The 27,561-nt window shown below is 58.5% G+C and overlaps 11 protein-coding genes and 2 non-coding genes across 13 annotated transcripts; 8 read left to right on the top strand and 5 right to left on the bottom strand.

The window, feature by feature from the left end:
• Positions 1-350: 350 nt before the first annotated feature.
• On the top strand, positions 351-1,748 carry LY79DRAFT_527492 (TfdA family taurine catabolism dioxygenase TauD; the record flags this gene model as incomplete). The annotated part of the gene is made up of 4 exons (XM_060555940.1): positions 351-646; positions 702-1,472; positions 1,521-1,620; positions 1,671-1,748. 4 exons carry the CDS (start codon positions 351-353, stop codon positions 1,746-1,748), a joined length of 1,245 nt encoding a protein of 414 aa, XP_060408294.1.
• A 621-nt stretch (positions 1,749-2,369) lies between these two features.
• LY79DRAFT_707614 (2OG-Fe(II) oxygenase superfamily protein) lies at positions 2,370-3,938 on the top strand. Its single transcript, XM_060565054.1, has 2 exons — positions 2,370-2,637; positions 2,707-3,938. The coding sequence occupies exons 1-2, from the start codon at positions 2,596-2,598 to the stop codon at positions 3,697-3,699; spliced, it is 1,035 nt and encodes a 344-aa protein (XP_060408295.1). The 5' UTR covers positions 2,370-2,595; the 3' UTR covers positions 3,700-3,938.
• A 320-nt stretch (positions 3,939-4,258) lies between these two features.
• LY79DRAFT_642862 (uncharacterized protein) lies at positions 4,259-5,757 on the top strand. Its single transcript, XM_060562383.1, has 3 exons — positions 4,259-4,494; positions 4,548-4,729; positions 4,786-5,757. The coding sequence occupies exons 1-3, from the start codon at positions 4,374-4,376 to the stop codon at positions 5,668-5,670; spliced, it is 1,188 nt and encodes a 395-aa protein (XP_060408296.1). The 5' UTR covers positions 4,259-4,373; the 3' UTR covers positions 5,671-5,757.
• Positions 5,758-6,885: 1,128 nt separating this feature from the next.
• On the top strand, positions 6,886-8,760 carry LY79DRAFT_54941 (major facilitator superfamily transporter). Its single transcript, XM_060557470.1, has 3 exons — positions 6,886-7,043; positions 7,123-8,059; positions 8,160-8,760. Exons 1-3 carry the CDS (start codon positions 6,969-6,971, stop codon positions 8,630-8,632), a joined length of 1,485 nt encoding a protein of 494 aa, XP_060408297.1. The 5' UTR covers positions 6,886-6,968; the 3' UTR covers positions 8,633-8,760.
• A 138-nt stretch (positions 8,761-8,898) lies between these two features.
• LY79DRAFT_t259 lies at positions 8,899-8,980 on the top strand. The gene has a single exon. It is a non-coding gene; the product is annotated as a tRNA-Ser (tRNA).
• A 405-nt stretch (positions 8,981-9,385) lies between these two features.
• On the top strand, positions 9,386-11,867 carry LY79DRAFT_570462 (uncharacterized protein). Its single transcript, XM_060559155.1, has one exon. It carries the CDS (start codon positions 9,704-9,706, stop codon positions 11,672-11,674), a length of 1,971 nt encoding a protein of 656 aa, XP_060408298.1. The 5' UTR covers positions 9,386-9,703; the 3' UTR covers positions 11,675-11,867.
• A 75-nt stretch (positions 11,868-11,942) lies between these two features.
• Positions 11,943-12,024, bottom strand: LY79DRAFT_t260. Its single transcript has one exon. It is a non-coding gene; the product is annotated as a tRNA-Ser (tRNA).
• Positions 12,025-12,391: 367 nt separating this feature from the next.
• Positions 12,392-14,603, bottom strand: LY79DRAFT_527453 (uncharacterized protein; the record flags this gene model as incomplete). Its single annotated transcript, XM_060555936.1, has 2 exons — positions 12,392-13,703; positions 13,762-14,603. 2 exons carry the CDS (start codon positions 14,601-14,603, stop codon positions 12,392-12,394), a joined length of 2,154 nt encoding a protein of 717 aa, XP_060408299.1.
• Positions 14,604-15,060: 457 nt separating this feature from the next.
• On the top strand, positions 15,061-15,531 carry LY79DRAFT_527457 (uncharacterized protein; the record flags this gene model as incomplete). The annotated part of the gene is made up of 1 exon (XM_060555937.1): positions 15,061-15,531. The coding sequence occupies one exon, from the start codon at positions 15,061-15,063 to the stop codon at positions 15,529-15,531; it is 471 nt and encodes a 156-aa protein (XP_060408300.1).
• A 602-nt stretch (positions 15,532-16,133) lies between these two features.
• On the top strand, positions 16,134-18,392 carry LY79DRAFT_570474 (amidase). Its single transcript, XM_060559156.1, has 6 exons — positions 16,134-16,556; positions 16,615-16,636; positions 16,706-16,978; positions 17,047-17,241; positions 17,305-17,664; positions 17,737-18,392. The coding sequence occupies exons 1-6, from the start codon at positions 16,327-16,329 to the stop codon at positions 18,259-18,261; spliced, it is 1,605 nt and encodes a 534-aa protein (XP_060408301.1). The 5' UTR covers positions 16,134-16,326; the 3' UTR covers positions 18,262-18,392.
• On the bottom strand, positions 18,393-21,137 carry LY79DRAFT_570485 (uncharacterized protein). The gene is made up of 7 exons (XM_060559157.1): positions 20,173-21,137; positions 19,793-20,031; positions 19,380-19,670; positions 19,121-19,231; positions 19,040-19,061; positions 18,896-18,964; positions 18,393-18,808 (listed from the first exon to the last, which is right to left on the bottom strand). Exons 1-7 carry the CDS (start codon positions 21,083-21,085, stop codon positions 18,444-18,446), a joined length of 2,010 nt encoding a protein of 669 aa, XP_060408302.1. The 5' UTR covers positions 21,086-21,137; the 3' UTR covers positions 18,393-18,443.
• Positions 21,138-23,373: 2,236 nt separating this feature from the next.
• On the bottom strand, positions 23,374-25,969 carry LY79DRAFT_55066 (tetratricopeptide). The gene is made up of 6 exons (XM_060557578.1): positions 25,865-25,969; positions 25,538-25,655; positions 25,164-25,468; positions 24,802-25,091; positions 23,881-24,741; positions 23,374-23,765 (listed from the first exon to the last, which is right to left on the bottom strand). Exons 2-6 carry the CDS (start codon positions 25,606-25,608, stop codon positions 23,613-23,615), a joined length of 1,680 nt encoding a protein of 559 aa, XP_060408303.1. The 5' UTR covers positions 25,609-25,655; positions 25,865-25,969; the 3' UTR covers positions 23,374-23,612.
• On the bottom strand, positions 25,816-27,330 carry LY79DRAFT_570498 (ubiquitin carboxyl-terminal hydrolase, family 1). Its single transcript, XM_060559158.1, has 2 exons — positions 27,098-27,330; positions 25,816-26,975 (listed from the first exon to the last, which is right to left on the bottom strand). The coding sequence occupies exon 2, from the start codon at positions 26,876-26,878 to the stop codon at positions 26,123-26,125; it is 756 nt and encodes a 251-aa protein (XP_060408304.1). The 5' UTR covers positions 26,879-26,975; positions 27,098-27,330; the 3' UTR covers positions 25,816-26,122.
• Between the last annotated feature and the right edge of the window lie 231 nt (positions 27,331-27,561).

Here is a 27,561-nt window from a genome sequence, read left to right on the forward strand (position 1 = left end):
CCAGGACCGCTCGGCTAGGGACAGTCGATGTCTACAAGCGTTGTAACCCAGTCCTCGGCCGAGGTGGATGGAGCCTTACAGCTCCGGACCCGAACGTAGACCGAATGATAGACGCTCCCGGAGCAGCCTATTTTCTCACCATCACTTTAACGTGTCCATTAGAAGACATTAATCATTTAAACATAATGATACTAGGTGAAGCCTCACATGTGATCGTCTGTTGTCGGAAAACCTTCGTTGTCTTCTATATCAGAGAGAGATTTCCGCTTTATCAAAACGAAATCTTTACTACTATTGTTGAAAGTTTGAACAACAGCAAAACCGAGCATCAACCTTTCCAGCTGGGCATAATGGTCATCGCTTCAGTTGTTGCCACAGAAGAAGCTACGGACTTCCATCTTTCGATGGGAAAAGGCCACTTTCAGCTTCCCCATGCTGAGAAAACAGCAGGACGGGTGGTTCCGATTCAACACCCCGAAAGCAGCAGTGTCGATTTTGGGGCCGAAGTTTACGGAATTGACTTGAACTCTTTCACCGATGCCGACTTTGAACTGATCTCCACTGCGCTGCATACGCACAAGTTGCTCGTCTTCAAAGAACAGCCGCAGATGCTTACACCTCAACAGCAATACAGACTAACCTCGAGGTAGGGTCGCTTCTCCACATGAGAGTCTGATATTGGATACTAAAAGCTTGCCTAGCTTCGACCCTGACGAAACGACTGGTGGTTTTGCTCATGGAAAAGATCCCTTGTTGACGACCCACAACGGTATTGACATCTACGGCATTCCCAAACGCCCAGCGATTCCCGCACAACCACAAGTACACATTCTCGGCCGCGGACCGTTGCCTGACAACCATTATGGCTTTCCTCCTGGGTTCGAGGTTCAGGGCGTTGATCATGAGGAGTTTCATCTCCCACCTCATATCCCGGCCGTGGATCGAGAGAAAGGCGCTTCCCGTTTCTATCAATGGCACTTCGACGGCGCATTATACGCGATCCCTCCACCACGAGTAGGCTGCTTGCTGGCCGTTAAAACACCCAAGGGACCCGATGTCACTGTGAGGTGGGATGATGGTAGCGGTACAGAGATGAAGATGGCACCCGGGTCGACCGCTATGGTGGCCGGAAGTAGGGCTTTGGCTTTGCTTGATGAGGAAACCCGGAACATTGTTATGAACAGCCGTATTGAATATGCCCCTCATGCATTTACCTGGATGGCCGGAGCCCACAGCACACGTCTAGGACACCTTCTGGAAACAGAAGGATTGGAGAAGCCCCTGGACCAGTTGCATCGTTGGGAAAGGAGCAAGATTTGCGTGTATCCTATGGTGTGGACCAATCCCAGGACCGGAGAGAAGTCGTTGCAAGTACATGGCCAAGGGGCTTTGAAGCTCTACTTGAAAACTGAGCCGAATGGTCAGGAGACAGTAGTGGACGATTTGAAGGAGGTCAGGGCTTTCATGGACAAGTAAGTACATGGGCTATGGTTACAGGTCCTGAGACTAAAAGGAAACAGGATAATGAAACCGGTACTGCAACCGGAAAACATTTACGCCCATCCCCACCAGGAACAGGACGTGATCCTGTGGTACAACCGAGCTTTGTGGCATAGCATTGTCAGTTAGCATCAATGGAGAGTGCTAGGTATTTGCTAACTATTGAATAGACAGAGTTCCCCAAGGCCAATGGGCCTCGAGTGATGCACCAGTGCAATATTGCCGCCAGTGATCACCCTTCAGGGTAAAGCCTTGGGTCAGTCACGAAACGGTGCCGTAATCCTCATCTTGTTGCGTTAGGCAAAGAATGTAGTTGTGTATTTGAATTGTGTTTGGCATATTTCTTGCAGTTGTTTGAAGCGATCTGATCTCGACTATCTACGTTTTACCATAAACAGCTAGGTGACCAGCAGTATTCTTGCTGGCCCATTATTACACTTCTGCACTTGACCACTAAAATCCGTTTCAATACTTATTGCAGCGTCAAACTTAGACCTGCACTGTAGAGTATCACGATTCTGATAGTTCTAATTAAAGAATCAATTCGACTCAAAGATAAGAATTCAGACCGCAATGCCGAAGAGTCTCCGGGAGGGCGAAAACAAGAAAAAGCAGAGCTGAGAATCAACCGGTCTGAATGAACAGCGGTCATTCCAGAACTTCCTGGGTCCCCGTGTGAACGGATACTGGCTATCGCCATAATTACTCAAACAGCTGTTCGTTCCGTGCCATATAGCCTTATCCGAACCCACACATGTGAATGGGTGGCAAAAGATAAGACCACTGGCCATCGAGATAGGATGCCATGCTGCACGTTATCAAGTTCATAGACCCTGATTGAGTGTGGGCCACAAGGCGAAGCAGGCCACCCACCCTCAAGATAAGCTCGGCCGAGCTCGCGGGGTATTACTACAGAGCTTGGCCCATAAGCTGTAGCCCTGCTCATAATTAGTCGCCGACTGTCCGAACATCATCTTTCTCCCTTCAACGCACCGAAGTGACAGCATTCCATCGCCGAATTTCATTGCTTCGGAGGCAGCTGATTGTAACTTTCCTTCAGACCAGACACGAAACACTTGTGGCCATTTCGCTGCCATGTCAGAGAAGACGAAGTACGCTGAGCGGGAAATCCCCGAGGTATGCTATGACTACTTGTCAACTGTCCAGTTTCCGCGCCCAACATATGCTGACATCCGTATTACTCAGATTTCCCTTCAAGATTTCGAAGCTCGAGTCGATGAGATTACCTCCCAGCTTTGTAGCGCTGCCGAGAATGTCGGATTCTTCGCCATCAAGGACCATGGGATTACCGAGGCGGAAGTAGACGAGATGTTTTCGTTGTCCGAGTCCTTCTTCCGACTCTCGGACGAAACCAAAGCGACCGTGCCATGGACTCCGCAGAATGTCGGCTGGGAAAAGATGTCACAGGTCAGACCGTCCACCGGCCAGCCGGACACAAAGGAGTCCTACCAACTCCAGTTCGGCGAACACATGGAAGGAAAGTGGATGGGCGATGAAAACCTACCTGGATTCAAGAGCCGGTCTTTGGCTTTCATGCAGCGCGTGCAGAGCGTTTCTGAAAAGCTCATGCTCTGCTTGGCCCGCGGTCTTGGCTTCCAGGACGACTACTTCATCAAGTATCATGACGCTAGCCGCCCAGACTCCCAGTCCTGTCTCCGTCTCTTACACTACTACGAGACTCCCAAGGTCAACGACGGCAAGATATATCATCGAGCGGGAGCGCACGCAGATTGGGGCTTTTTGACGCTCCTTTTTCAGAGGGGCGAGCAGTCCGGCTTGGAGATTTGCCCTGGTCGAGAGGTCGTGACCGAGCACGCTCTGGGGGATACATGGACGAAAGTGGAGTTCAAACCAGGTGTCATTGTGTGCAACATTGGCGATCTTCTGATGAGCTGGAGCGACGACCGATTCAAGAGCACATATCATCGGGTCAAGGCGCCATGCGAAGAAGGTGATTATTATGGAGAGCGATTCAGCATGGCCTTCTTCAACCAGGCATGCAAGGATGCAATCATTCAGGGGCCGAAGCAAAAGTATCCCGTGGTAACGGGGGAGGAATTCAATAGAAACGCGATGAACCGGATGTACGCGGCTTTGCAAGCAAAGATGGCCGCAGGAGAGGAGCCGAATGGCCAACAGATGAAGCTGGAGACGCCATTGATCAAGTCTCAAGGATAGCAACTGTTTCAACTGTTCCTTCAATTCTGCCTTTCGTTCGTCTTTTTGTCGTGCCTGATCAATCAAATGCCTTCTTCGGCCCTAATCACAGGTGTTTTGCAAGAAACACGATGGACTGCCATGGACAACCCGTTTCAGTAACTTTTGTTACACCCTAGGGTGTCATCGTTAGCGAATGAAGTTTTGTCAAGGACATACTTTTGCTCTAAACTGATCAAGAACCACTCCGTACATTGCAGTTGAGGTCGACTACAGGTCTTCCAAGCTTGCAAATGGTCACATTTGGCCATCTTTCAGTTGTTATCAGCGCTGCAACCACTACTTCCGCTGGTGCCGAGGGAAGTGAGCACATTGGCTGCAGGTATCGGCCGAGCACAAATGTACCCATTGCTGAGACCCAAGAACCTCGGCCGAGGCTACCGGCACGTAACCATCCCATTCCAGTGAGGTCGTCATGCATTTGGCTCAACGCAACGTGCGAAAGTCTGTGTGAGATATCGAACCTGTGTGCAGATAACAAGGATGGTGCCTAGTATGTTTAAATAGTGTGATTGCAGGCAAGAAGACTCTCCTACGGTTGCACCAGATCCATCAATAATAACATCCGCTTTACACCAAAACCATACCGACCGCCCTAATACATACCGAATTTTCGTGAACACTTGTATTTTACAATGTCTCCTGGCGTGCTCGCTATGGAGCCTAACTTCACAATCACTCCAGTGGCGAAGACGGCTGAGGAGAAATACAACTTTGGTGCCATTATTGAGGATGTGAACCTCGATGATATCAGTGGTAAGCCTCCTGTGCGTGCGAATTGATAGCACCTAGCTGATCGATGTCCCTAGATTCGGGCGTTCAAGCACTATCAGATGCCATTTGGACGCACAAGGTCATTATCGTCAAGGGCCAGAAGCACATACACCCAAGCAAGCAGTGGGAGCTTGTTACCCGTTTCGACCCAGAAGCGCCATTGGTGCACTCCCATGGCGACCTGGCAACCTTCAACGCGAAGGGTGGTCTTTTGTCGGTATGCTGGCCACCAATCTCTTGACTAGATTTTCATATCTGACCAGCTTGACGAAGAAAAGCCGCGATGTGGCAGCGATTCCAGGGGTTGAAAATGTCCGACTCATCGGTAAAGGGTACCAAGGGGAAAACCACTATGGCCTGCTCAACAAGACCATCAAGAAGCCGCTCTCGCACGACTGGCACGATAAGGAACTCCCGGACGACGAGTTTGCCTCCGGCCATACCCGCTTCCAGCGGTGGCATATCGACGCGCCGCTGTATGGGCGCGACCCAGCGTGGTTCACGACGCTGCGCTGCATCAAACGTCCCACGTCGCCCGATGTCACGATTCATTGGGACGACGGAAGCGGATATACCATGAAATCGGAGCCCGGACTGACTGCCTTTATAAGCTGCACTCAGATGTACGACCTCATGACCGAGGAGGAAAAGCAAATAGCGGACCACTCGTGGATAGAGTATGCGCCTCACCCCTACATGTGGATGGGCAAATGCAGAGCCAATGCCAATGGTCTCGGCGTGGTCAGCCAAGGGAAGGAGTTGACGCTCGAGGAGCTGGGTGCTTATGAAGAGGCTTCTATCAAGAGGTATCCAATGGTCTGGGTGAACCCGGTCACGGGCGAAAAGGCCTTCATGGTGCATGGGATATGCGCTCGGAGGATGTTTATGCGGTCGAACGCGGACGAGAAGCCTGAAGTCGTTGATGACGTTGTTCGGATCCGGGAGTGGCTCCGACCAATCCAAGAACGGGTGCTCAAGCCCGAGTACATCATGTTACCGAAGGTCGAGGAGGGAGACATCGTCATGTGGGCGAACTATCAGATGTTCCACACAGCGGTGGACTATCCCGATCACTTTGGACCGCGGACGATGCACCAGGCAAACATTGGGGCGAGTTCAGGGCCCGTGGGTCCGGTTTCTCTGCCGTTAGTTGTATGAGAGAGACGTGGTCGACTGTTGGTAAAGCGAGAGATCAAAGATACTGGGTATGGCGGGACAGTGCTACGTTGAGTAAGCTGGCGAGATATGAGAATCTCAGCATAGCTATATCTATCTCACTGGATAGTTACTCAATCACTTTGACAAGGAATGCTTGTTGAAAATTATCAAAGTGCCAAAACTGCCGAGTGTTTACAGCCCCGTTGTTTTGATGTCACATATCACAAAGTTGTTTCACCAACTTTACTCTGTTGCCAGTTCAGATTCGGCTCTGTTTCCGCATTCAACTCGGTGCAAGAATCTGCCGTATACCATAGATCCGCAGTCACATGCAGAGTGAAGCGACACAGACAGTGACCTACTATGACGGCGATTCATTCGAACGGGGAACTCAAAATCGAACACGGCCGGGGCACCGTCTGGGGCCATTGTCTTTAGGAACGTACTGATATCGTCAATGCATCATACTCTTCAATTCCTCGCAGAGGTATGGAAAAAACCAAAAGAAGAACGCTCTTGAATGCCAAGGACTGCGCAGCCTCTTAAAAGAGAACGCCAGTGTCACCGGAAACAAATTACCGTTGGACGAGGCATAATTATATTTTGCCGGCTATTGTGAACTTTAAAACTTCTACTCTGTAGTCCCATGTCGTCAGGACTATTCCTACTCGGTAGATGGCCCATTCTAATGCCATTCTAATCATTCTAATGGAGCGAAATTTTCGGCGCCCGCTGATCACATCCACGCCGTTCAGCCAGACCTACCACGAGTGGCCTGCCATAACTAGATCGAAATGAGCAGATCTTCGAGCGCGCTACCGGCTGGTGCTCTGTATTGGTCCGTCCGGTCCACCAGCCCAAGCAAATGTAACGTCGGAGCAGCACGCTGGATGGGTTTTCTTGGGCATCGCCAGAGCGGGAGGGTAAACTAACCCGGTTGTGCGGGGGTTGCCATGCACTCTGGGGTTCCCCTCGTACTAGGGTACTGAATACTGATTCAACGAGAACCCCGTAGGGTTGGTTGCGCGGGAGGTTCCCCTCGTACGCCGAAGAAGGGCCTGTCGGCTCTTGTTTCTGACATGGAAACCTGTCATGGATGACGGGGGAGTCGACGGTAACTTTCCGCGATGACCAAACAAGCTTTGTGGCTTCTCAAGCAACCAGACACAGCTTTTTGTTTCTCACACATCACATCACTCGAGATTGGATTTAAGCTGCCGGGCCGCCGTTCACCGACCGGAACAAGTAGAAGTCGGGCATACGAATTGCGTTGACTCGTGATCGAAACCACTTCCAGGATGGACTCGGCCTTGGACACGAAGGGCTCTCACGCCCCGGACCGCAGCGACATCGAGTCGCCCGCGGTGAAAGAGGTGCGTGTGTTCATCTCATGAGAAGACGCGCGGGGTTCAGTCAGACGCGATATTAGGTCTAACAACATTTTGCGCCCAGTATTCCTCGCCCGTCTCGCCGCCCCCGAGCGACGTCCCCAGCGACGCCGAAGAGGAAAAGGCCCTCCTCTGGAAGCAGGACAAACGCATCATCCCGCTGTCGGCGGGCATCTACTTCCTCTGCTTCCTCGACCGCTCCAACATCGGCAACGCAAAGATCCTCAACTCGTCGACGGGCCACGACATGCAGACGGAGACGCACATGTCGAACCACGACTTCACCATCGCCCTCATGGTCTTCCTGATCGCCTACGCCGTCTTCGAGGTGCCGTCCAACGTCCTCCTCAAGAAGCTCCGCCCCTCGCGCTGGCTCTCCTTTCTCATGTTCTCCTGGGGCGCCGTCACGATCGGTCTCGGCGGGGCCACCAACGGCGCGGCCGTCACGGGCGTGCGGTTCCTGCTGGGCGTCTTCGAGGCCGGGCTGTTCCCCGGGCTGGTCTACTACCTCACCTTCTTCTACAAGCACGACGAGAGGAGCGTGCGGGTCGCCCTGATCCTGGCGAGCGCGACGCTGGCGGGCGCCTTCGGCGGCGCCATCGCGTACGGGATCGGACACATGGACCAGGTGCACGGCATATCTGGCTGGCGCTGGTTGTTCATTCTGGAGGGCATCCCGTCTTGCCTGTCGGCCATCCTCGTGTGGGCTTACCTGCCAGACTACCCCGAGACCGCGGGCTGGCTGTCGGAGAGGGAGAAGGACCTTGCGCGGCAGAGGCTGTACTACGAAGGCAGCAAGAGCAGCGACAAGAGCATGTCGTGGGAGGAGGCCAAGACGACGTTGACGGACTGGAGGCTGTACGGACACTACGCCGTGTACTTTGCCATGTCGACGCCGTTCTCGTCTCTGTCGTACTTCACACCGTCCATCACGGCAGGGTTAGGCTTTTTCGACTTACAAGCGCAGCTCATGACCGTCCCCCCATACGCAGCAGCGTACGGTAAGCACTTGTTTTTTTTTTCTTTTTCTTTTTCTTTCTCCTTTTCAAAATATGCCTCCCCCCCTTTTGTCCACCGAAAAGGTGCTGATAGCCTCCCCAGTCGTGCAGATCCTCGTCGCGTGGTCCGCCGACCGCTTCAACGCGCGCGGCGCGCACTCGGCGGCGCTCGCCCTCATTGGCGCGATCGGCTTCCTTGTCTCAGCTGTGCTGCCACCCGACGCCTACCACGCGCGGTACGGGTGTCTGATCGTCGGGGCATCGGGGGCGTTCGCGTGCATTCCGCCGCTGTTGGGCTGGCTGAGCTCCAACGTGTTCAGCACGGGCGCGACGGGGCTCGCGATCGCGCTCAACGTCAGCTTCGGCGGCGGGCTCGGGCAGATACCGGGCGTCTGGACCTACAAGGCCGAGGAGAAGACGAAGGGGTACCCGACCGGCCACTGGGTGAACGCGGCGCTGCTTTTCGTGGTCGTCGTCGGGTGCACCGGGCTGAGGATATACTACGGGGTGAAGAACCGTCAGATCCTGAGGCGGGCGGCGGAGGACGGGACGCAGCCGAGGCTGTACAAGTTGTGAGATGTCGGCGTTGTCGCTGCGACGGACGTTCCAGTGCATTCTCACGCGTGGTCAAAAGGGCCACGGAGTTCCGAGAGCGTACGCATATCTATTGCTAAGCCATCTTTTGACTGGTCATCACACCTACATATTGCTCGAAAAACCAACTATTTGGCCGTTCTGTGAGGTGTGGGAGGGGTTGAACTGCAGCACATCGAGGCGTCTTGACTTGGCCGTGTCTCTCAACCGCCATCCCCGCAACCAAGCGGTTCCGGCATGTATGTAATGGCGTTGTGGCAGAGTGGTCTAATGCGCAAGACTAGAAATCTTGTTCCTTCGGGAGCGTCTGTTCGAATCAGGCCAACGTCGACCGTATATATCTTTTTTTGGGTTCACCGCGCATACGATTCACCATCTGGAGGGGCATATATGCCGGCAACAAGCCACAATGGTAATCGTGCAACCTTAAACAGCGTGCGTACGGAGTAGTCTCGTAAGCACACAGGGTTTCTCGGAAGGGCGGTGTTCCGTGACGGGATTGGTGTCTCCAAATCAGACGAGCTGCCGAATCCTACGTACCTAGTATTATATTACTCGGCTCTAGGGGTCTCATTCCCCGTCTGAGACGGGTCAAATGCAGGGATGGTCCTCAACCGCGAGACGCCCAGATGACTAGTGTAGCTACACTAGTCTAGCTCGTGCAGTAGGCCTGCCAAGGCGGCGGCGCCGGGGCTGAAGTCTAATGGAGTCTGGAGAGAGTCAGTTCGTCAGCCCATGTCGTTTTCCTGATCTCCACACCGTCCCCTAAACCTCGTCGAGTCCCGTTCACTTTCCCGTCTTGTTTTTCCAGACGGGCTTGTAGTGTACCATCCCGTTGATGGGAAGAATCAAGGGCCAATCAATACTGGTTTGGTTGTGACCCCCCCCAGTTGAGACCTCAACGAACGCACCAGCAAGGCTTAAAATTGAAGGGAGGTGAAAAGTTTAGGCCCCCAAAAAGCCATACCGGTACTTACTCGCGACGACTGCAAAGGCCCCGCGGGAGAGCGGGAAAAGACACCCTCGGACGACGCCAGACAGACGACAGACACCATGCCCGCCTTCACGGCCCTCGGCGGCGGCTGTATGAGCCGGCGCGCCCGCTTCGTTGCCGTCGCCCTCTTCTTCGTCATCTCCATGCTGTTTCTCAGGAACTCGCGACTCGGCAGCGTCGGCGGGTACCTGGACCCCGCCCAGGCAGCTCGGCCGCCACAAGCCGGCGATGTTGGCAAGCAGTCACATCGGCAGGACAAGGACCAGGATCTGCCCGCCGCAAACGGCGAGCCCGACGCCGCGGCCGACCAGCTGAAGGCCGACGCGGAGGGCGAGGACTCGTACCGCGACAAGGACGAGGAGCTCGGCAAGCCCGGCGACCCGGCGCCCGCGACGCCGCCGCCCGCAGACTGCGTGCCATTCGAGGAGTGGATGCGGAGGCGGCCCGGGCCGGCGTCCGAGGGCAGGCGTAAGTTCCCCTCCGTCCGGCCGCCGCCGGAATGTCGCACCTTCCGCCTGCCCGCCATGGAGAAGCTCATGACGCGGATGAAGGCGGTCATCAAGGACCCGGACATGTACCGGCTGTTCGAGAACGCGTACCCCATGACGCTGGACAGCATGGTCAAGTGGCGCGGCTTCGCGAGCGAGACGGACGAGGAGACGGGCGAGACGAGGGTCACCGACCAGGAGCTCACCTATGTCATCACGGGCGACATCGACGCGCTGTGGCTGAGAGACAGCGCCGAGCAGATCAGCCCCTACCTGCCCCTCCTCGAGGCGTCCCGCGACAAGGACTCCCTCGCGAGCCTCTGGCGCGGCCTCATCAACGCGCACTCGCGCTACATCATCATCTCGCCGTACTGCCACAGCTTCCAGCCGCCGCCGGAGAGCGGCATCCCGCCGACGCACAACGGCGCCTACGTGCACAACAAACCGATGCCGCCCTACGACCCGCAGAAGGTGTTCGACTGCAAGTGGGAGCTGGACTCGCTCGCCTCGTTCCTCAAGATGTCCGTGTCGTACGCCGAGAAGACGGGCGACTGGCAGTTCTTCTCCAAGTACGGCTGGGTCGACGCCGTCGAGGCCGCCGTCGACGCCGCGGGCGCCATGCGGCTGGGCACCTACTCGGCCGAGGGCAAGGTGCAGAGCTCGGCCTGGACGTTCACCGGGTGGACGAACCGCGGCAGCGAGACGCTCACCAACGACGGCCTCGGCAACCCGAGCAAGGAGAACGGCATGATCCGCACGGCGTTCCGGCCGTCGGACGACGCGTGCATCTACCAGTTCCTCGTGCCGGCCAACATGATGTGGGCCAAGTACCTCGAGTCGGCGTCCGAGATCATGGCCCGGCTCGACGGCGACAAGGCGCGCGAGCTGACGGGCAAGATGCGCGCGCAGGCGCTCGGCATCCGCCGCGGCATCGACAAGGACGCCATCGTGCACAAGCCCGGGTTCGGCGACATCTTCGCCTACGAGGTGGACGGCTACGGCAGCGCGAACCTGATGGACGACGCCAACGTGCCCTCGCTGCTCGCCATGCCGCTGTGGAACTTCACCCGGTCGAGCTTCCGACTGCCCGACCCGCCCGCGGGCGCCGAGCCGCGCGACTACGCCGAGGTGTACCGCAACACGCGCAGGTACGTCCTCAGCGACGCCAACTCGTACTACATGAAGGGCCCCGTCATCTCGGCCGTCGGCGGGCCGCACGTCGGCCCCGGCAAGGCGTGGCCGATGGCGGCGGTCATCGCGGCCATCACGGCGTACGACCCCATCTCCGGGGTCGAGGACGTCGAGAAGGAAGTCGCCGAGCAGCTGCGGATGGTGCTCGACTCGACCGCGGGCACGGGCGTCCTGCACGAGAGCGTCAACAGCTGGAACGAGAACGACTGGACGCGAGCCTGGTTCGGCTGGGCCAACGGCCTGTTCGGCGAGCTGATTCTGCGGATCGAGGACGAGGAGAAGAGGACGAAGGGCGGCGGCGCCGGCGGGCTTTTGGGGAAGAGCTGGCAGGATCCGCCTGCGTCGAGCTAAGTGACGCCGGCACCGGCGGAACTAGCAGCAGACATATGATTGTCATACCGGCGTTGTTGTTTATTAGATGTATTATCAGATGAGACGAGTTTGCTGTACTAGGTAGAGAGTATATGGCCAGTTGGGAGCGCAACACATTGTGCAAGATTTCAACTTTGGGCATCGAAAAATTGATGATATCGCTTTATAAAAAGTTCGTATAAGAAGAGTCCATTCGATTATGCTGTGGTGTTTAGGGGGGGATGCTTGACAAAAATGACAAAAACATCGACGTTGGCCTGATTCGAACAGACGCTCCCGAAGGAACAAGATTTCTAGTCTTGCGCATTAGACCACTCTGCCACAACGCCCATTGATAGTTGACGAAACATTTGAGCACTATATAGTGATACTCAGTACCCCTTCGTACGAGTTTCCCCCTTGCTCTATCTAGGTCTCTCAAACTGTCTTACACTCTCATACTTGTTGCAATCATCTCTATTTCTTACATCCCCTCACCTGTCCTGGTCCTCTGAACACCCTTCTGCTCTGTAAGTGATTGATCAGCACAGTACTTACTCATCAGTCAGTCTAGTAACCTCATCAAGATGCCCGACTCAGGAACAAACTGAATGTGAGCGATTGACTTGAGTCGCCTGGTATAAGTCTCTTATACGAGATAAATCCTTCATACCGTCAATAACACCTGCGTCACTTCATGTCTCTTCTCATTTACATCTACCTACTCATATCTCCACCCAGCTGACCAAACGCACCCATCCCACCCATCGCAACAGACGACGACCAGGTTTGTTCGCCCGGGCTCACATCCTCCCAAAGCTGCTCACCCCCCGGCATGTCGCCATGGTACCCCAGCAGGTCCCAGGCCATGTTCGCGTCCCAGTCCGGCATCTGCAACGACGCGAGAAAGTCCTCGTGCATCTCCCCTTGGCCGACGACCCCTTCATGGCTCCCTCCTCGCCTGTGATCCTTCAGCTCTCCCACCTCCGCCTGCGCCGCCACCATCTTGGACCACCTCGCCTGCCTGAGCTGCGCGATCTTCACCTTGGTCGCCCCGAGGCTCCAGATGTTGCCCCGCCACTCGCCGTCGTCGACCGACATCGCCCGGTACGCGGCGTCGACGGCCTGCAGCTGCGCGACGACCCGGTCGAGATAGCCGTCCACGTCGAGCATCAGGCCCGGCTGCGTCGCAAGCTGCGCCTTCAGCGCCGCCAGCGCGCGCGGGAGGTCCTCGTCCGGCAGCGTCGTCTGCCACGGCGAGGTCCCCTTGGGCGCGGCCGACGGGCTTGCCGGGCTCGCGCGCGGGCTGGGGTTGATGGCCGCCTCGATCGCCGCGAGGGCGATGTTGGGGTTGTCCCGGGACGGATCAATGGGCTCCGCCTGCAAGAGGGTCGAGGCGACGTTCTCCCTGGATGCCAACCAGGCCCAGCGGCTCAGCATCATGACGCCGTAGACCATATGCGACACCATCGGAAGCGTCATGCCGCAGAACGAATCAGTAGGCGTGGAAAGCCAGGTTTCGAACCACGCCTTCAGAGCGGCGTTGGATTGGTAGAATGCATCCAGAGCGCTTGCGGAGCCGCTCCCCATGGAGCCCAAGGACTTTGACAGCGAGACAAGCAGCTCAGCGTCGATGTTGGGTGGTTCATGAATGCGAAGGCGCGCAGTGGCTATCCGGATCTTGAGGTGAACTGTGGGCATGGTCAGTCCATCGGGTCTGAGTATTCGGAAGTCGGACTTGCCATTGCTACGCAAGCCTGGGGGCATCTCAGCTTGGAGCTTGTTGAGCTCGGCACTGAATCCCATCATGTGAGCCGAGACGGGAGCTCGAACGACCATGTCAGCTTCTTCTTCGTCGTAGTCTCTGGACCTCAAATCTGCCACCCTCTCGCAGAGGCGTTGGATTCTGACGATGCAGATGAGGTGCATGTCTGAGTCGTATTCCTGGGTTTCTTGGAGCTCCCTGATGCACTGCTGCATGTATCTCGAGTACTTCAGTGGGTCGATCGAGTGGATGTCCAGGGCGATACTGCAGCTAATTAGGTCATGTTGGAACACTACTTGATGATGAGGGGGCGTCTACTCACGAAGAGCTGAGATACCACACAGCTAGCAACGCGCGCCTTTCCTCGTTCGTTCGTTCTCTCATCTCCCAGGGCCGCAGAACCAACAGTCTGGTTCGCTCGGGCAAACAGGGTTTGTTCTTCAGACCCAACTCGCCCACGAGACACGCGGCCAGCGAGACAAGCTGGTGGAGCTGTGCGTGGGCGATACAGTGGTGGTGGAACCAGGCCACAATGACCACCAGACCGAGCAGAAGGTCGAAAGACCGCTCAGCACGTAGGACCATGTAGTCGGCAATGTAGTTCAGCAGACGGTACGTCTGGCCACGCATCGATTTCATGCTCCGGAACGACGAGACCATGCGGATGGCAGCCATGAGGAAGGGCCTCGTCGCGCCGAGGGTGGCGGCAGACACGCCCTCGGGCACCAGCACGAACGGAAACTGCGGCGCCATGACCGTACGGTAGACCTTTAACAGGTTCTCATCCGTATCGGGCGGCGGCGGCGCTTCCCCCGGCTCGGGCTTGCAGATGCATGTTGGCGGCACAAAGGCGTTGTAAGACGCGGGGATCCCGACAGGACCTACGTCGGCAAGCTCGATTGCCCTGCTTAGCGAAACGCCGTTTTGCGCATGAAGGTCTGGTCCTGGATGATCAGGAGGCAGTGCTGAGTAGGTACCATCGGAGACCAGAGGCGTCGGTTCTGCACAGGAGTCCGTCAGGGCGGTCTCGGCGTGAGGCGCCAGGGCGGGGGTGCCGTCTGATACCCGAAGTAAGTTGACGAGGCGGTCCAGCCGCTCTTCCAGCCTGCTTGTCTTCCTGCGGAAGCGGATGTTAGGGACACACAGATGCCGGCTTTGGGACATAGTGAGTCGGACTAGCACTCCCCGAGACGCTTGGCGCTCAACACTAGACACGCTCCATGGGAAATGCCATATCTCGGGGACGATCCATGGACCTTGGATGGCCGCACGAAAAAGAGATGGTCTACTTACGAAGGCCGGCTTTGCCTCTTCTGCCTCGGTTTGCGTATCTGGCTCACGCACTTCTTGGACAGGCGCTCGCACCTAACGACAAACACAGGGTTTCGGGTTAGACAAATCCTCTAAAACTGCAAGATGTATCGTAGAATCCGACGCGCCCTCTCTCCAATTCGTTGGGTTAAGGTGGCCCCGGCAGTTGACAGACAGATGGGAATGCAGCCGGCGATGACGTCCGCACGTTCAGCCCGGGTTGCAGGGTCCGGGGATCTCATTGAATCTCCGTCCTTTGGCAGCCGGGAACAGCAGAACAGGGGAGCGGACGTCGATGATGAACCGATATATGGCTTCGACGCACCTATCACACTTGGACCCCTGTGTCTCATTCGTTCGGAGGCATTTGGTCTTCGCCGCGGCGCACTGGGCACAAGCGGCGCCCCAAGTCGCAGTGGGTGCGGCCCGCCGCCGTTCCGGCTGGGGGCTGCTTGGCGATAGGGACGGTGACGCCGAGAACGAGGCGGTGGAAGCCATATTCCCTACAGGGCGTTATGCAAAGCGGTCTCTCGGGGAGGAAGATGTATCTGCTTCTCCGGGTATTGCGGGGTTTTCCGTTATGGCGCACGGCGGACCAGAGGCGGCGATTCGGAGATTCAACAAAGAAGAGGCAGCCAGCCCCGGGGTCGCCGGGAAGATAAATGATGAGAGGTCGGGTTTCTCGCGAGGAGCATCAAGTTGGACCTCCTATCTCCCGCTCGCCATATCTCCGACCCGATGTCAGTTGCTTTTCAACGCCTTTGCAGAAGTCCCCTCATGAAGTGTACGGTAGGGTTGTGCAGAGAGGGGGAGAGGTCACCCTGAATCCTGTCAGCCCGCATGGAATCAGCCTACATAGAGCCAGCACATGGCTAATCAGCCTTATGCGCACCACGCCAGCAGACGGCGCTGCAGGGGACGGGCTTTTTTCGGGATTGACTGTTCGAAGCTTTATCGTATGCTTCCTGCTATACACCCAGAAACGGGCGTCAATGGTGGGATCTTGCCTGGCACGACGCATAATATGATGCGTTGAGGGGGCCCAAACTTCAGTTGATGAAAACTTAACCGCAATTGTTATACCTGGCGAGCGGCGACGCCCGACATGAATGGCGATTGGGAGACAGACTTTAACGAGGTTCTCCAAGTATATATATAGTTAGGTGGCTGGCCGTGTTATTCCCCTTTCACTCAGTTATATTCATCTCTTGGTCGAGCGCCGGGAGAGTCTCACGCGCACGACTTTATTGCTCGTGGTCGAGCATATACGTAAATACCAATCAGAGCATGCAAAGAGCGCCGATCTGAATGCAGTTAGCATCCTCGCTACCTTAGCTTTGGCCTCTGGCTGCACCACTCCCTTATCGGATGTCCGTAACATCTACTCGGCTATAAGAGTGATGGGTGACTTTTGTCGGATTCATTGATACTTGGGGACATTTAGTTCTACATTTATTAACAACACAAATCGATATTACCATAGGCGCTGGCGTCCGTGGCTAGGCACTGTAGTGAGACTGATACAGCTTGGCTCTACTATCACCAATAACTACCTCGACAAGGTGGCAACGCGGTCATGACTGGGACCGAACACCCGGCGGATAGAGGCAGGTCCTGGACAGAAGTCGCCGCCGCAAAACGAGCGGTTCGAGATGCGCAACTCCGAAAACATGGGTCGACGAACGAGGTCTCGGTCTCGTCCTCGGCCAGACTGGGCGCTGACGCGGTCGACATCGAAACCTTGATGGACCTCCTGCGATCGGGACAAGTCTCGGCCGAGGAACTGATTCGTGCCTACATTGGACGGTGAGCACGCGAGTCCGGAGCGCACGCGCGAAAGTCCCTGAGCTGATCCGCCGGACAGGGCCTGCGAGGCGCAGAGAAAGGTAACCGACCGGAGTCACAACCGTGATCAGTGGCAACGTGCACATCTAACAGGAAGGGGGAACGAACAGACGAATTGCCTGACAGAAACGTGCTTCGACGACGCCATCAGGCGAGCTCGGGAGCTCGACGAGTTCCGGCAGACGCATGGCCGCTTGATAGGTCCTCTGCACGGCGTACCCATATCGGTGAAGGACCAGGTCGACGTCAAAGGACTAGCCTCGACATTGGGCTACGTCGCCAACGCCTTCACTCGGGCGAAAGAAGACGCACCGCTGGTGCATACACTGAAGCAGCTCGGAGCAATCATAATCACCAAGACAAATGTTCCACAGAGTATCATGGTGAAGCCCCCCCCCCCCCTCCCTCCTCCCTTGCAGAGTCGTCGTCACGTACTAACTGACGTCTCCGGTGGTGCGAAACCAACAATCCGCTCTGGGGCCTGACCACGCACCCGGCCAACCCGAATCTCACCCCCGGGGGCTCCTCGGGCGGAGAGGCAGCTTTGCTTGCCCTCGGCGGCTCGTTGATCGGTTGGGGAACGGACATTGGAGGCTCGATCCGCATACCGAGCCACATGAATGGGCTGTGGGGCTTGAAACCCAGTGTAAGTCGGCACACGGCGGTCACGTCTGCCACGACGACGCGCTGACAGGTCCGTTCATCGCAGAGCAGACGCTTGTCGTACCGGGGCGTGGTGAACTCCATGGAGGGCCAGCAGTACGTGCCGTCGGCCATCGGCCCCATGGCGAGGTCCTTGAGCTCCCTCACCGCCGTGACCAAGCTGGTGATCGAAGCCGCGCCCTCGACGACAGACCCCCAGGTCCCGCCGCTCCCTTGGAGAGACGACATATTCCGAGAGTCGTCCTCGAGGCCGCTCGTCATCGGCACGATGCTGGACGACGGCGTGGTCAAGGTACACCCGCCTATCGAGCGGGTGTTCCGTGAGCTTGTCGCAAAACTGCAGGCTGCCGGCCATGAACTTATGGAGTGGGACGCGAGCTTGAACGAGGAATGCATTGAAATCCTGGTGAGACGTGCCCCCCCCTCGTCTGATTCACTTGCACACTCTTATCCAGAAAAGCTAACCTCACGGGCTCAGCACGAATGCTATTCGGCCGATGGGGGCGAGGACATCCGGAACGCCGTCGCCGAGGGCGGCGAGCCGTTCATGTCGGGAGTCCAAGAGTTCGTCGACCTGGGCCCCGCGATCCCGGTCTACCAATACTGGCAGCTCAACAAGAGGAAGGTCGCCATCCAGCAGTCCTACCACGACATGTGGGACGGCGCCAGGTCGCCGTCCGGACGGCCGGTCGACGTGTTGCTGGTTCCTACCATGCCGCACACGGCCGTGCCCCACGGATCGTGCCGCTGGCTCGGGTACACGAAGCTGTTCAACCTTCTCGACTACACGGCCTTGGCCTTCCCAGCCGGCAAGGCCAGCCGGGTTCTGGACGGGAGCCCCCCTCCGCACCACACCCCACGCAACGCCCACGACGCTTGGAACTGGGGCCTCTATGACCCTGTGGCAATGGACGGCCTCCCTGTCGGGTTGCAGCTTGTCGGGCGCCGGTTCGAGGAGGAGAAGGTACTAGGGGCGGCTCAACAGATCCGACGGCTGTTGTAAGCCCATCTGGGGATGAAATGCTGCTGCTTCTTCATGCGAGGCACCATCCTCATGTCTTAGTATTTCTATTTCGCTTTATTACCCACGTAATAGTACGTACTTGGAAAATTTCACAAGCTTCTCTAGCGGCTCAGTTCAAAGTTCATCATCTCTAGCAAAGCGGTAGCCCCCCCTTCTTCCCATCAGTGCTGCTTCCTAGCCCACCCCTTCTCCTCGTCCTTGCTCCTCTCCCTGTGCCCCGTCAGCGCCGCGAGCCTCTTCCGCACGCCATTCCTCTCGGTGGCAGCAGCAGTAGCAGCCGCCGTGCTCCCCGCCGGCTGCTGCGAGAGGCTCGACCGCCCCTGCCGGCTCAGCTGCGTCGACGCGCCGAACGACGACGGCGGCGCAGACCTGCCGTGGCGCCTCCGGGTCGAAAGCTTCTCCAGTCCCCAGACGGCGAAGAAGTCCGTGGTCCGCCACCATAGCTGCGTGGCCTTCCCCTGCGTGACGAACTCGTAGATCTGCAGCGAGAGCGCGATGAGCAGCCCGGTCGCCACCAGGCTGAGGACTATAAGGTTGCGCGTCAGTCTTTAGCTCTGGAATATATGTAACTGCGGTGGACAGAAAAAGAAGATAAAAAAGGAAGAGGGCCTACAGCATGCGAGGAGGAGGATCCCGCCAGTGGTTGGCTGTGCCAGTCCGACGACTTCGATTTGGAAGATACCTGGAGGCGCTTGTCAGCATCTCACGCTTTCGGTCTTTTTTTTTCTTCTCCGCGGATATTTTCACAACAACTCACCAGTAGCCCAGGACAATGGCGCCTGTGGATATGACCGTTAGCGGGATCCAGTCGCGAAGATAAGTAAGGGAGGGCACTCACAAAGACGACAGTCGCCCCCGTGAAGATGAAGAGAATCTTGGACTGCTCGCTCGCAGAGAGCGCCTCTTCAATGTTGGCCTCTCTCTGTCTCAGGTCCAGCAACGTGGTGATCTGACAAGCCCTTATCATCAGCGAAAATGCATCTCACCACATGAAAATCTCCCTCGGCGTGACGGGTTGGGAACCCTCAGGGTATGCAAGGGATGGGATTATCACGGGGCTCAAAGGAAAAAGAAAGAAAGAAAGAAAAAAAACCCACCGAGTCCCGCACCCGGTTCGCGTCCTCCTCCAGCCTCTTGAAAAAGTCGAGCGTCGGGTGCTTGTACGCCTTGGCCGGCGCGTCCGGCGGCGTCTCCGCCTCGCGGAACTCGTCGAGCACGCGCTCCTGCGACCGCAGCACCCGCTTGATCATGTTGATCTCCTCTCGCACGTCGTCAATCTCCTGCAGCAGCTCGATCTCGGCGCGCAGGTCGTCGAGCACCGTCTTGGTCGTGCCCATCTTGCTGATGGTGGCCTTGAAGTCGGCGTAGCGCTTCATCGCCTCATTGGACTTTCCCCCCCCCAACCACATACGTCAGTCCGTGTTTTACGTCTTCTCACTGACCCCCTTATGTCCTGTGAATCTCCCGGGAAGCATTGGGACGGAGTGAGGGGAGGCGGACGACGACTCACAATGTTGGCAATGGACGCCGCGAACACGCTGCAGTAGCTCCGCGGCCCCTCGAACTGGAAATGGAACTCCTCCTCGCTGTACCCGGCCGCGCTCTCGACGATGCTCTCGACGATGCGCATCATGTCCACGTCGCCCGACCGGATGTCCCGCATTCCCAGCACCCGGTGCTTGATGCCGTTCAGCAGCGTCTTGGCGTTCTTGTCGTCCCACCGGTCCGGGAACGCGCTGATGACCGTATCTGTGTCAGTCTTCGGTGTCAGTCCTTTCTCTCCAAAAGTCGTCGTCCCAATCCTCCCGGCCCCTTCCAGAGATCTCCCGGATGGATCGTTGTCGGTGACATATGCCTATGTGCTGCGTTTGGGGGGGGGGGGGGACTCACTCTCGTCAATCTTCCAGACCCAGAGCTGCGCAACGACCAGGATCTGCTTCCTTCTCTCCCGGTCCATCCGCCTCTTCTCCCGCGAGATCTTGGCCTGCACGCTGCTCGCCTGGTCCTGCCGCCCCGCCATCCGGCCCAACTCCGCCTTGGTCCCGTCCGTCTTCTTCTGCTTCGAGCTGCTCTGCCGCGACAGCGTCCGTTGCACGTGCCTGTGGAACGGGTCCGCTTGCTGCTGCTGCGGCTGCTGTGTCGTCGTCGTCTCCGTCAGGGCCGCCTGTCGACCGCCCGCCACCGACTCCGTCGCGGTTGTTCCGTCCGCGTCGGGTCTAGCAGCCGCCGCGGCCGCCGCGATGCGGGCCTCAACCCTGCCGAGGTACCGGATCAGCACCTGTGTCTCGTTGCGCAGCGCCAGGTCCGCGGCGTCCAGCGACTCGTGGTACGACTGGTCCAGCGACCGGGGCACGTGGAGCTCCGACTTTGTGAAGCTGGCGCGCAGCTTGGCCATGGCGTCAAAGTGCGCCAGGTGCGGGAACAGGTAGTGCTGGAGGTTCGTTGGCATCGCGCTGAGCGGGTGCCGTCTCTGCGCCGGCGCCGGTGCCAGCGGCCCGCCTCTCCTGTCGTTCCCTGCGCCGTCCCTCTGGGACCCGGCCAATTCGAGCGGCCGCAGCAGCCTGGTCTCGTCACCGATCTGCACGTCCTGCAGGCTCCGCTTGGTGCCCTCGTCGATATCGACGTCTATGACGGGCAGAACGATGGAGAACATCTGCGACTTGGCCGGTGCCGGCAACGTTGCCGCCGGGATGCTCGGCCCTCCTCCTCCGGGTGTCGCCATCGGTCCGCGACCACGGTCCGGCGCGCCTTCATCCACAGCAGCAGCAGCAGCAGCAGCAGCAGCCGCCGCCGCCGCCTCCATCTTGAAATGCGGCTTCCGGTACGGCGCGTTGATGCGGATCTCGAGAAACGTCTCCTCGATGAAGGCGACGATCCGGTCGCGCTCGGCCTCGGTCCGGCGGTCCATCGCGCAGATGCGCTGCACCAGGTCCGTCACCCACGCCACGTTGTTCGCCGGCAGGTGGAACCACCGCTTGACCGGCTTCTCGTCCCGAGCGCCTGCTCTTCCTCCACTTTTCCCCCGCGACGTGTAGGAGCTCTTGCGCCGCTGCTGGTTGACTTGCCTCCGCATCTCCTTCATGTCCAGACCCGCCGGATTGCTGCTGCTGCTGCTGCTGGCGCCGCCGTCCCCGCTCGGCAGCTGCAGCAGCGGCGAGTGCGGCGGCGACGACGACGACGGGGCGCGCGTGGGCGTGCTGCGGACAGGTGACATGCCGGGGGTTCTCGACACCGGGCTCGTCGCCCTCGACCGCGCAGGGGTCCTCGTCGGGCTACCGACAGGACTGCCGACGGGGCTGCCGACGAGGCTCTTGACCGAGCTCTCCACCGCCGGCGTCGGCGGGCGCGGGCTGAGCCTGATCTCCGTCTCCGGGTCGTACAGCATGTCCCAGACGCTCAGGCTCGCGAAGCTGCACTCGCTCGTCGGGCACCAGAACAGGCCTTGGAAGTGGCGGCAGGCGTCGATCTCGGCCTCCTGGTTCGGCCTCGACGGCGGGCGGGCGCGCCTCGGGCGCGGGTCCCACGCCGCGGCGGCGCCCGGCTTGGGCACGACGTGGGGCGGCGCGTCGAACAGGTCGGCGATGGATCGGCGGTTCAGCAGCTTCGCCAGGCTCTGGGGCGTCTCGCCCGTCGACGAGATGACGGTCGGGTCGGCGCCGGCCTCGAGCAGGTCGCGCACCAGGGCCTTGCTCTCGTTCTTGACGGCGTGGTGCAGAGGCGTGCAGTCCTCCGTGTCGCGGAGGTTGACGTCGGCGTCGGCGGCCAGCAGCGAGGCGACGACGGCGGCGTGCTCGAACATGACGGCGGCGTGCAGCGGCGTCTGGTCGTCCATGTCCTGCGGGTCGACGTCGGCGCCCGCGGCGACGAGCACGCGCGCGACGCCGTCGTGGCCCTCGGACGCCGCCTGGTGCAGCGGCGTGCAGTACTCGGCGCTCGCGGTGTCGACGTCGGCTCCGCGCTCGACCAGCGCCCGCACAATGGCCTCGCGCCCGTGCCGCGCCGCCACGCTCAGCGGCGTGAAGTCGTTTGCGTTCTGCGCCTCGATGGACACGAGCCCCGTCTCGAGGAGCATCGCCACGACGCCCTCGTGCCCGCCCCGCGCCGCGTCGTGGAGCGGCGTGTCCCCGACGGCGTCCTTGGTAGCCGGGTTCGCGCCGGCGTCGAGCAGCACGCGGATGGCGGCCTCGCAGCCCCTCCGGCTGGCAATGTGCAGGCTCGTCCCCAGGTCCTGGTTCGGCGCGTCAACGACGGCGCCGTTCTCGATCAGCACGCCCACTATGCCGGCGTGGCCGCTGCGGCTCGCCTCGTGCAGCGGAGTCTCGTGGAAGCTTTCCTCGGCCCTCACGTTGGCGCCGTGGGCGAGCAGCGTCCTGACGACATCCTCGTGGCCGTTGCGCGCGGCGAGGTGGAGTGGCGTGCACTTGTCGACGTCCTGGACGTTGACGTCGCACTCCGGGTTCGTCTCGAGGATGGCGAGAACGATGTTGTTACGACCGAGACGGGCGGCGTGGTGCAGGACTGTGCGCTGGTCCTCGTCGCGCGAGCGGAGTACGGAGGGGAGGGAGGTGATGAGCTGGCGGACGTGGGCTTCTGCCGTCTCGGGGTCGGGTACGCCCGTCGCGATGACCTCGATGAGTTGGCCGTATGCTATTTACGTGTTAATCGCGTCTGGCGATGTATGAGAGTGTGAGAATGAGACCTTACCTTCTCTCATGGGAGAATCCATGGTGTTGATTCAGATTACAGGTGAGTCCAAAACACCGAGTAAGAACAATACGACAATAGCACAGGTAGTAACAGAAGAGGAAAGAGGAAACAAAAAGACAAAGAGAGCCAAGCCAGAACCCTCTTGAGCAATGAGACCGGGACCTGGGTGGCGCACTTCTATATGAGATGCACCGATGGGAAATGTGATTCATGTTCCTCTCTGGTGACAAACCATCGCGAACGGCTGACACTTACACGAGCAAGAAATAGCCGGCCTCATTCGGCACTCAACTGCCGGTTCCTAAACCATCCATCGGCCATATGCTCACGGCACGGCATGTCTCAGAAGATTCGACAAGTCTGGTTGACTAGGACATCGGTGGCCGGGAGATTGTATTTTCATGGTCGACTGGCCGCGCAAGTCATTCAGCACAATCATTCAGACATCCAGGGCCCTCTCACGTGGAATATTGCTGGTGCTGGGGTCACATTGCAACCACTACGAATGACCTAGTGAGCCGTTGTTAACATTTCTTCGTCCAACCATTACGCATGACCTGTTTTTGTTTTATTTCCGCCTCCGCAGCCCGTCTCCACCACATTACGCCACTCCCACCTCTCTTTTACCGGCCGACGCGGATAACTCCTGCCGCTACCAGCTTCTGCACCTTGGTCCTGATGTCAGGGTTCTTCATGTGTTCCGTCAGCGCCGCAGGGTCCGACTGCGCTTGCTGGAGGATAGACTGCATGATGGGGTCGTTCATGATGCTCATGATCTAGAGGGTCTTGTTAGCAAAACTGGCCGCGCACTAAAAAGGGAAACAAAAAAACAAAAAAACAAAAAACCCCCGGACGTAGCGCCGAACGGGCCGGTACTTGGTTATTACTCACCTCGGGGTCGCGGGCCAGGCGCTCCTTGGTCTGTTCCTCCGTCTCGTTCTCGCGCGTCGCGTACATGGCGTTGAAGGCCTTTTGCTGCTGCTGCTCAATCTCGCGCGCGTTGGCGCCCTTGTGGTGGTCCTGGTCGACCTTGGCGGCCTCGGTGCAGGCGTCGACGGCCTTGGAGTACTCGCGCATGCCGTGGAAGGCCTGCGCCTTGCGGATGTATGCGCGGATGAAGGTCGGGTCCTTCTTGATGGCCGTGTTGCAGTCCTCGACGGCGCTGGGGAACTCGAGCAGCTTGACAAAGGCGGCAGCACGGTTGCTGTAGCCCCTAGGGTCGTCGGGCGCGCGCTTGATCATCTCCGAGTACGCCGCGACGGCGCCGGGCCAGTCACTCTCCTTGAACTTCTTGTTGCCATCCTCGCGGGCCTTCTCGGCCTCGGCGGGGTCGATGTAGGCCAGGCGCGCCTGCTCGATCTTGTTGCGCTCGGCGGCGCGCAGCTTGGCGTTGACCTCGGGGGTGCGGTGCTCCGTCAGGGACTTCTTGTAGTTCTCGATGGCCAGCTCGAGGTTGCCCTGCTTCTCGTAGGCGGAGCCGATGCGCGCGTACGACTTGGCGATCAGCTTGAAGTCGGCGTAGATCTCGCGGCCCTCCTCGACGGCCTTGGTGCAGGCCTCGATGGCCTTGTCGTAGTCGCCCTTTTCAAAGTAGGCGGCGCCGAGGTTGTTGAGGTAGGTGATGTCCTTGTACAGCTCCCAGGCCTTGCTGTAGTGTGCGATGGCCTCGTCAAAGTTGCGCTTCTTGTAGTTCTCGGTACCCAGCGCCTTCTCCTTGTCGGCCTCCTCCTTGGCCTTCTTCTTCGCCAGGGCCTCCTCGTCGAGTTCTTCGGGTTCGGGCTCGGGCTCGGGCTCGGGGGCCTTCTTGGGAGCGGGCTTCGGCTCGGGAGGGGGGGGCGCATCACGCATCTCGGCGTCCTGGGGAATGTCGTCGGGCATGCCCATCTGCATGTCGACGCCCATCAGGACGCCGAGAACCTGCAGCATGCGGGGGTCGGTGAACAGGTCGGGTGAGCCCTTGGGGTTCTCCTTCATCTGTTGGAGTTTGGCCATGAAGGCGGGGTCTGCGAGGAAGCTGGCCGTCTTGGGGTTCGCGGCGAGCTTCTGGATGAGTTGAGGGTCGTTGAACATGTTGCCAAGGCCGCCAGTCGGGTCGCCAGCGTCTGCAGTAAGTCAGTCAGTCAGCATTTCCTAGTGATGGTTCAACTGGGGGTTGGTTGGGCGATTGAGCGTACCACCACCAGCCTCGGCCTTCATCGCCTTCTGGGTGGCAGCGAGGTCCTTCTTCAAGCCGGCATTGTTGGGGTCGACCTTGAGTCCCTCCTCGTAAGCGTCGTTGGCGGCGAGGAGGTCGCCGAGGCCGTAGTAGGCTGTGCCAAGACGTCCCCAGCCCTTGGGCCAGTCGGGCTTGATCTCGGTCGTCTTCTTGGCATCTTCCAGGGCGTGTTGCCAGTCCTTCTTGGACGCGTAGGCGGCAGAGCGGTTACTGTAGAGGATGTGGTTGTCGGGCTGGAGCTTGATCGCCTCGGAGAACTTGGCGCTGCAGGATATCAGTGTCTGGATTATGGGATTGCACGACTAAAGGGATTGGGCAGGAGAGAGAGCTTACACAGCCTCGTCAAAGTTCTTTTCGGCGATGGCCTTGTTGCCGAGAGCCTTGAGCTCGTCTGCGGAAGCCATGGCGAGTTCGGGTATGTGCGGGGTTGTGTTTGTGTGTATGTGTGCGACTTGTTGGAAACCCGGATTAGACTTTTGAATAGAATAGTAGCGCCTTTTGGGGGACGGGGTATCTGATTTCGTCGTCGCAAGATTGGGGAGAGGGAGAGGGAGTGAGACGGAGAAGAAAAAGGTCCAAGATGTTATTCTCGTCGTGGGGGTTCTCGGCGGGCAGCCAAAAGGGCGCGAATCCGCAAAAGAAAACAGCGTCCAACTGTACCTTCTAGCTGTTTCGATGGCGGGAGCGGCCCCACCTGCTGATTGGACAGATGGGACCGGGGTGGGGGTGGTCGAGGACTGGACCGTGCGGTGGAGGGGTGGGGTGTTCAAGGCTGAGCTGAGCTGGAGGTACAGTACCCACCCCACTCCTCGGTGAGAGCTCCGGGTGAGCCCGGGTCAAGCCGGTGAGTTCGGTAAGGAGACATAGCCTACCTACCTACTATGGTAGTCGAATAAAAACTTGTTCTCATCGGCATTTTCACCCCTTCTCGGCCAATGTAACGATACTAAACTCCAGGTTCCCGTCCGCGTAGTCCAAGAACTTCTTGACGCCCTTCTCCAACGCCCCCTCGCTCAGCATGTCCTCGCCCTCCTCCAACAAGCCCCGATCGACAGGCCCGTCCGACCCGCCCTCCAGCTCCCACAGATGGCCGTCTTTGCCCTTGACGAAGGCGATGAAGTGGTACCCCGGGCGCTCCTCCGCAGGCGGCGGCGCCGTGTCCCCCTTGCGCGCCGCCTTCATGTGCGCCTCCTCGAGCTCCTCGCTCTCGTACAGCACGTCCGCCCTCGCCTCCCACCGTAGCGGCTCCGCCTCCTTCAGTAGCCCGTCCAGCAGCGACCCCTCCGTCACGAAAGCCCGTGCCTCGCCGTTGCCGACGGCGTGAATCAGCGCGTATAGCCCGCACGCGTTGCCGATCGTCTGACGAAACCAGGTCACCGGCTCATCCGGGCCGGCCCCCTCGTACGTGACCCCGTCCTCCTTGGCGATCCTGGTCCCGTCGGCCGCCCGGACCTGGTAGTACATGGGCGCCGGGGCGATGAAGATGAGCGCCAGCGCGGGCCGCGGCACGAGGTCCAGGAGGGCCGGCTCGTCGAGGCTGTAGACGTCGAAGAAGCCGAGCGAGGGCGACACGCCGAGGTCGTGCACGAGCGAAGTGAAGACGTCGGGATTGTTCTCGAGCGGGATAAGCGTCTTTTTGCCCGTCGGGGAGTAATAGACGCCGTCTGCCGGCATGGCGTTCGTTCCTGCGGGTCGCAATGGAGACTGGTGTTCCCCGAGGCTCACTCGATCAAGGCCGGAATCAATAACGGATTCCAAGAGTCACACGGTTCTGGTGGTTGATTAGGTAATACCCCAATTGGATAACATACGGTAATTGTTTCCTGTACAATGGCAAGAACGAAGCGTGGAGGTGGTGGGTGCCTGAGAAGGTGCGGCGGCTGCTTGACTTACAAACGGCAGCTGCGCTGCGGGAAGGGAAGGAACCCCGCACGCTCATTCGCTCCTGCTGCCACTTTGACTATCGAGGGTGAAGAAGGGGGGAAACAACAAGGACAGCCGATTAGAAGCTACAGTAGGTGGCCAAGGCATAACATAACCACCCCACCCAAGATACTGCGCAGCCCTACATCCTGCGCACCTATTGCCACCACCATCACCACATCACCACATCACCACATCACCACCATTATTACCACTTACTTATTTCCTCGGGCTTGCCACCCACCCATATGCAACTTTCGGCCTCTCTGGATAATTTGGATGCACCAAATTCATCTAGATCATCCATATTGCTAATAGCTCCATTTCACGCCTGCTAGATGTGCTCTATAGTGGCAAAGGTGCCGTTAGGCAATAGGGCCTTTCTCCCACGCTAGCAATGCAGGGAGAGAGGAACAAAGAGAGAGAGAGATTTT

The sequence above is a fragment of the Colletotrichum navitas genome (genome assembly GCF_030913465.1).
Source record: "Colletotrichum navitas strain CBS 125086 chromosome Unknown LY79scaffold_112, whole genome shotgun sequence".
Lineage (NCBI taxonomy): Eukaryota > Fungi > Ascomycota > Sordariomycetes > Glomerellales > Glomerellaceae > Colletotrichum > Colletotrichum navitas.